The sequence below is a fragment of the Sus scrofa genome, chromosome 14, assembly GCF_000003025.6.
Source record: "Sus scrofa isolate TJ Tabasco breed Duroc chromosome 14, Sscrofa11.1, whole genome shotgun sequence".
Taxonomy (NCBI): domain Eukaryota; kingdom Metazoa; phylum Chordata; class Mammalia; order Artiodactyla; family Suidae; genus Sus; species Sus scrofa.
The window spans coordinates 141,189,206-141,196,694 of NC_010456.5; the positions used below are offsets into that span (position 1 = coordinate 141,189,206).

The window sequence follows — 7,489 nt, forward strand, 5'->3', positions numbered from 1 at the left end:
GGTGGGTGACGCGCAGGTGGACAGGTTGGAGACCAGGGCACCAGGCCTCCTGCCCTCAGAGGAAGGAGTGCCAGCAGAGGCCGTGGTGCGAGGTGGTCAGGTCCCTGTGCCTCCCGGCTGCCACCCCAGTCACATGTGGTGGGTGGCTCTGCACCTGCAGGATGTTTTGCAGGCTCTCTGGTCTCCACCCTCTAGGTGCCAGGGGCAGTGCCCCCTCCCAAGTTGTGACAACCAACAATGTCTCCAGACATTGCCAAATATCCCCCAGGGAGCGAAGGTGCCCGCAGAACCACTGGCCAGAAGCAGTGGCACCACGGTAGCAGCAGGTTCCTCCTGCACCCAAATCCTGGTTTCCAGATGCTATCTCCCCAAAAGGGGGAAGGGATGAAGGGCTGATTCGAGGGCTGGGGAGGGGAAAGCACCTGATGAGCCAGGAGCTAGGAAGTGCTTAAAAGGGGCTGGAGGAGGAGCTCCCGTCCTGGCGCAGTGGTCAACGAATCCGACTAGGAACCATGAGGTTGCGGGTTCGATCCCTGGCCTTGCTCAGTGGGTTAAGGATCCGGCATTGCCATGAGCTGTGGTGTGGGTTGCAGACGCAGCTGGGATCCCGCGTTGCTGTGGCTCTGGCGTAGGCTGGCGGCTACAGCTTCGATTCGACCCCTGGCCTGGGAACCTCCATATGCTGCTGGAGCAGCCCAAGAAATGGCAAAAAAGACTAAAGGGGGGGTGCTGGGGGAATGGGAGACAGATGTCATCAAAAGGACACCTGCTGTTCAGCACAGGAAACTGCATCTAGTAGTTTGTGATGTAACACGATGGAGAAAAATGTGAAAAAAAGAATGTGCGCATATATGTATATATGTATACACACACGTATAACAGGGTCACTTTGCTATGCAGCAGAAATTGACAAACCTCGTAAATCGACTATAATAGTACAAATAAAAATCTTAGTTAAAGAAAAAGGACGCAGGAAAAGCAAAAGTGCTGTGAAGACCCCCAGCCAGAGCTGGGGCCATCTGAGCACCTGCACACGACAGCCACGGGCCGTGACCCAGAGTCCGACAAACGTCCGCCTGTCCACACGGAGGAAAACAGACAACGGCATGAACACAGAAACGGAGAAACCCAAACAGGACACGTGGACGCCCCCGGGAGCTGCGGCTTGTTACCCATCCCCCCAGTGTGGGTGGGCCTGGCGACCGCGCCCCCTGCCAGGCAGGACCCAGAGAGGGTGGGCTGACGGAGGGGAGACGAGGTCGGCGTCACGGTGGCAAGTGCGCGGGCATTGCGCTGCCAGATGTGAAGTAACAAAGTTCCACGTCACCTCGGGTCTCTTCCCAGAACCCAGACTCACCACGAGAAGACACCAGCCAAACCCAAATTAAAAGACACCCACGATACCTGAGCAGTCTCCTCGCGGTGTCAAGGACATGGAAAAGATTTGAGAGACGACCATGGCGGGGGAGACTGAGGGGCAGGGAGACTAAATGCAGCTGGGCACTGCAGTGGGATCCTAGGACAGAAACGGGATTTCAGCAGGAAATCTGCGGTTAGGTCCACGGACTTGCGCAGAGCCAACTTAGCAGCTGCGCCGAATTCCAGTCGAGGAGGCCGGTCCTCCGGGAAGCACAGGGACTCTGCTGTCCGTTCACACCGGCCACAGACCCAGAGTTTTCCCAAACTAAGGAGCTTTATAAACCTGCTGGAGTTGCGGCTGTGGCTCAGTGCAGACGAAGCTGACTGGTATCCATGAGGATGTGGGTTCAATCCCTGGCCTCGCTCGGTCTGTTAAGGACGCAGCGTTGCTGTGATCACCGTTGCAGTCGTGCTACAGGCTGCAGTCACAGCTCAGATCCGGTGTTGCTATGGTTCAGGCCTGCGGCTATGCCTCTGAATCAATCGCTAGCCTGAGAACTTCCATATGCAGCACCTGCGGCCCTAAATAAACAAACCTACTAAAGCTGGAACACAGCAATACGATTGGTGTCATTTTGTATTCAAGCACCTTGCTCAGGTCACTTACTAAGTCTAATGATGTGCATGTAAATTTGCTATTTTCTACATATAATTTGCAAGTAGAGGCTGTTTTCTCCCTCTGCTATTGCTGTACTTCTCCTTCCCTTCTCCTCTCGTGTCACTCTGGCTAGGACTTCCAGAAGGCTGAGCAGAAGCCACAACACTGGGCATCCTTGTCTCACTCCCAATACCTGGGCGGCAAAGCTCCATACTCCGTATTAACCATAATGTTAGCTGCTAACCCTCTGACCAGAATAAAGAAGTTTCCTTCTGTTAAGTGCGGGTGAGTTACGACGCTAGGTCTGACCACGGCCCGCTTTATCCCAGCCGCCAGCAGGCAGCGACGAACAGGGCTAAATCCACACCAGCAAGCGGGGGCAGAGCCGGGACATAATCACCTTTACCAACAACATCTAGGGTACCCCAAAGAAAAAGGGGGCGGCGCGGGGCAGCCTCTGGAACTGGAACATTCCCTAGCTTCATCTGCGCAGCGGTGAAAGGGCATGGCACATGCGTAAATGGGAATCGAACCTTGCGCGCCGCGTGCACGTGGGTGTACTTGTTCGGACCACAATGGAGCCGGTCAAGAAGTGCAAACACCGTCGTTGGGCGGGTTCTTCCCCGCCGGGTGGGCGGGGGCAGAGCTCTGCTCCAAGCGCTCAAGGCCTAAGCACCCGGAGACGGACCTGGAGACCGAGGCGCCAGAGCAGCCAGGTGGAACTTGGCCCGCAGAGAGGCGGGGCGGGGCGGGGCGGAGCAATGGGAGGGCCGCGCAGACCCGGCTGGGCTGCGGAACCCGCTCGACCCCGGCCGGACGCGCAGGGTCCTCCGAGCGTGTGTGGGCGGCCTTTCTCGGGCCTCGGCCTCGATCCCGCGCCCACCGGCCCCGGGATGCTGCTCCGGCCGCGGCGGCCGCCCCCACCCGCGCCGCCGTCGCCCGCCAGCCCGGACCCCGAGCCGCGGTTGGCGGGGGGCGCCCCCGAGACCCCGCCCAGGAGGCCCGCCTCGCCAGGCGCGCTGGCGGCACCCGCGCCCCCGGGGTCCCCTGCATCCCCCGGGTCGCCGGTGTCCCCGGGCTCGGCGCAGCGCACGCCCTGGAGCGTGCGCGAGACGGAGCTGCTGCTCGGCACGCTGCTGCAGCCGGCCGTGTGGCGCGCGCTGCTGCTGGACCGCCGCCAGGCGCTGCCCACCTACCGCCGCGTGTCGGCCGCGCTGGCCCGCCAGCAGGTGCGGCGCACGCCCGCGCAGTGCCGCCGACGCTACAAGTTCCTCAAGGACAAGGTACGAGACGCGCACGGCCAGCCGCCCGGGCCCTTCGACGCGCAGATCCGCCAGCTCATGGGGCTGCTGGGCGACAACGGGCGCAGACGCGGCCGCCGCCGCTCCCCCGGGCCCGGGCGCCCCCCGCGCGGCCGCCGGCCGGCCCCCGCTGAGCCCGGTAGGTGGGGTGGGGGAGGGGCGGGAGGGCGGGGGGAGGGGGCTGCGGGCGGGGGGAGGGGCTGGCGCGTCCCGGACCTCGGAACTGGGTAGGGGGCTGGGGCGGGAGAGGGCACGCCCCCGCGACCCCCCCACCCCCGCTCCTCGTTCCAGGCGCCCCACCGCTGCCCGCCTCCCGAGACCCCGACGCGGACCCAGCCTGGACGCTCAGGTTCAGCCCGTCCCCGCCCAAGTCTGCGGACGCTCCTCGCGTCTCCGGCTCCTCGACGGCCCTCTCCGCCTTGCCCCCCGCGCCCGGCCGCCCCGAAGATCCCGAGCCCTTCCGCGCCCCGGGCTCCTCGCCGCCACCGTCTCCCGGCCCCGCCCGGGACGACCCCGACTCGCCGCCCGGCCGTCCGGAGGAGCACGCGCCCCCGCAGTCCGCTCCGCCGTCGCTGAACGCCGCCCTCCTGCAGACCTTGGGGCACCTGGGTGACATCGTGTCCATCCTGGGCCCGCTGCGTGACCAGCTTCTGACCCTGAACCAGCACGTGGAGCAGCTGCGCGGCTCCTTCGACCAGACCGTGTCCCTGGCCGTGGGCTTCATCCTCGGCAGCGCCGCCGCCGAGCGAGGCGTCCTGACCGACCCGCGCCCGTGAGGTCGGGCCCGCGGCAGCCCCCCCACCCCCGCCCCCGGCCCTGACTCCTCTTGCGGCCCTTCCCCACCCCAAACTTAGGTCCCTTCAATAAAAAAAAAGTTGCTTTTTTCCGACTTCATCCTGTGCACGTGTGCAGGTGCTGCGCTGGGGAGGCACGGCCTGTAGTGTCGCGGAGGTCGGCGAGGTTAAAATGGCCTTGGGATTCCAGGGAGGGGGAGGAGTGCTGGCGGTGGGGGCTGGGCCCCGCCGGGCTGCATCCCACCTTCCCTGGCCAGTCTCCTGCGGGGAGGGGGCTGCGCGCGCAGGGAACCTGAAGTTGGGGGCCCGGGAGCGCACCAGCATTCTCCCGGTCTCCACCCCCTGCCCACCAGGACCTTGCAGCTGCACGGACCCGGCCTGCTGGGCGAGCCCTGTGGGGCAGGAAGGAGGAGGAGGAGAAGGGCCGGGCCTGCCTGGGAGGGTCCCAGGATAAGGGCGGCCGGCGCGCTGCCGAGCCTGTGGGGGAGGTGTGAGCAGCCTCCAGCCCCGACCACCGACCCCGCCCCGGCTAGAGTCTCAGGCTCTGGGCTGAGCTGAGTCCTTGAAAGAGGTCCCTGGGAGCATGGGGGCAGGAGAGCGAACCGACACCCAGGTAAGGGGCTCCTTTCATCCCTGGGGAGGTTGCGGCGGGGTGTCTGAGATTTTCGACCTTGGCCGAGGCCAGGGTTCCTGCAGTTTTAAGAGGGTTTTATCAAAATCGCCCCAGGAGCATTTTCCAAATTCAGGTTGAGGGCCCCACCCTGCTCTGGCGGATCTGACCTCGCAGGGGACTTGGAGGCGGAGGTGCCCCCGCCCAGGTGGAGAGGAGGAAGTAGCCCGAGGCGTTGCCCGCATAACAATACCCGCTCCGGCTGAATGTGGGGCCTCTTTTCACCAACTAGGGGTTCATTCAAAGACTTAAGCGATAGCCCTGGGCCACAAAGGCGGAAGGGGTGGACGCACTGCTGTTCTGCTGTCCAGGGGCTGCAGGTGGCCGGTGGGATCAGCCCCTCCCCGGCCCTTTTCTGGAGACATCAAACAGACCCCCAGCAGGCAGGGACCCTGGCCAGACCAAGAGTGAGAAATGGGGAGTTCCTGTCCTGGCTCAGCAGTAACAAGGATCCATGATGATGTGGGTTCGATCCCTTGCCTTGCTCAGTGGGTTAAGGACCCAGCGTTTGCCATGGGTGCAGCCCTAAAAAGACAGAAAAAAAACACAAATAAAACTGGTGTGGGATAACTCGAGCTTGTGAACACACCGCCAGAAGATAAGGGCCGGGGGCTGAGGAGTCCCAGACCCTGCTGGACCACATCCCCGCACACCCACCAAACCCAGGGGTGGGGACAATGTCACCCAGGACCCTCTGGTTCTGCAGGAAGGCTGTTTGGGGATAAGTCTCCGAGTCTGAGCTATTTGCAGGCACCGAGGAGAACCCATCCGCCCTGCTGCCAAGTGCCCTGTGGATTCCTCCCCTAGCGCCCGATGTTGCAGTGATGACCAAACACCCCTTCCCTGGGCATCTCAGGTGTCCTCCCGTCTCACCCCAGCTGCTTAGTTCGTGGCTGGTTTTTAAACTGCAGCCTTGAGCCCAGCCTTGTGTTCCTGACTTTGAGTGCAGCGCAGGGTCCCCTAGGACCAGTCCTCAGGTTAGGGCCCCCTCGTCTCACCAGGAGCTCCCTGGCCAGTAGGTTCACACCTTTTATTTTCTTGTGATAAAACACACATGATATTAAGTTTACCGTTTTACCCACCCACCCCCCCCTTTTTTTTAGGGCCACACCCGAGGCATATGGAGGTTCCCAGGCTAGGGGTCGAATCGGAGCTGTTGCCGCCGGCCTACGCCAGAGCCACAGCAACGCGGGATCCCAGCCACATCTGCGACCTACACCACAGCTCACAGCAACGCCAGATCCTTCACCCCATGAGCAAGGCCAGGGATCGAACCTGCAACCTCATGGTTCCTAGTCGGATTCATTTCCGCTGCGCCAGAACGTGGACTCCATCCTACTCATTTCAAATGCACGGCTCAGGGGCATCAGGTCCCTCCGCCACCATCACTCCCGAACTGACTCATTAAACACTGACCCTGCAGCCCCTCCGAGAGCTCCTGGCACCCACCCTTCCACTTTCTCTGTGGGTTTCACTGCTCTCGGGCCCTCATGTAAGTGGCACCATACAGTGTCATCTTGTGACGGCCTCACTGCCCTCAGCATGGTGTCCTCCAGGCTCACCCGAGGCGAGCCGTACCGCACAGTTCCCTTCCTCTTCCCGCCGAACGCTATTCGGCTGGACCACATTCTGCTGACCCACTGATCGGATGGCGACACCGAGGTTACTCCCACCTTTACCCACTGAGAATAATGTTGCCATGAACGTAGGTGTGCAGCTCTCTCTTCAAGACCTGCTTTCAGGAGTTCCCACTGGGGCTCAGCAGTACGAACCCAACTAGTATCCATGAGGATTCAAGTTCGATCCCTGGCCCTGCTCAGTGGGTTCAGGATCTGGCGTTGCCACGAGCTTCGGCCTAAGTCACAGCTCAGCTTGGATCCCACGTTGCTGTGGCTGGGGTGCAGCTCTGATTCAACCACTGGCCTGGGACCCTCCAAAGGCCGCCGGTGTGGCCCTGAAAAGCCTGCTCGAAATCCTTTTGCTTGTGCATACAAGTGGAATGGATGGATTCTACGGTAATTCCATTGTCAGTTTTCGAGGAACCGCCGCACTGTTTTGTAGCCAGAGTCATTTTACCCTCCCACCAACACCGCACAGATGAAAGTGTTTGATCTCTCCTCATCTCCGACCACACTTATTTTCTGTTCTGTTTTGGGTTTTTAGCTTGGCCATCCGGCCGTGTGAGGTTTGGACCTTTGATGACTGTTCTTTTTTTTTTTTTTAATTTTTTTGTCTTTTTGCTATTTCTTTGGGCCGCTCCCGCGGCATATGGAGGTTCCCAGGCTAGGGGTTGAATCGGAGCTGTGGCCACTGGCCTACGCCAGAGCCACAGCAACGTGGGATCCAAGCCGCGTCTGCAACCTACACCACAGCTCACGGCAACGCTGGATCGTTAACCCACTGAGCAAGGGCAGGGACCAAACCCGCAACCTCATGGTTCCTAGTCGGATTCATTAACCACTGCGCCACGACGGGAACTCCTGATGACTATTCTTACAGCACGTGGAGTTACAGCAACAGAGCTGGCGCCCTCGGGTCCACCTGCTGTTTCCTGCGTATGTACCTCCTGAACTTAGGTGCCTACTCACAAGGTGGTGCCCTGAGCCCCAGAGACAAGGCACTTGTTCAGACAAACTCCGGCAGTGACTGCAGGGCCCTGCCCGCTGCAGCTTCAGGGACAAGGAGCTGGCTTTGTTTGTCCCTACAT

At 61.4% G+C, this 7,489-nt stretch overlaps 1 protein-coding gene across 1 annotated transcript; it reads left to right on the plus strand.

Annotated features, from left to right (window-relative positions):
- UTF1 (undifferentiated embryonic cell transcription factor 1) lies at positions 965–4,204 on the plus strand. Its single transcript, XM_021073926.1, has 2 exons — positions 965–3,457; positions 3,610–4,204. Exons 1-2 carry the CDS (start codon positions 2,530–2,532, stop codon positions 4,092–4,094), a joined length of 1,413 nt encoding a protein of 470 aa, XP_020929585.1. The 5' UTR covers positions 965–2,529; the 3' UTR covers positions 4,095–4,204.

Excerpts from the sequence above, each read along its gene's own strand:
- UTF1 (XM_021073926.1), top strand. The coding sequence starts at position 2,530 with ATGCGTAAATGGGAATCGAACCTTGCGCGCCGCGTGCACGTGGGTGTA. Across the intron at positions 3,458-3,609 it reads GCCGGCCCCCGCTGAGCCCG|GCGCCCCACCGCTGCCCGCC; the intron begins GTAGGTGGGGTG and ends TCCTCGTTCCAG.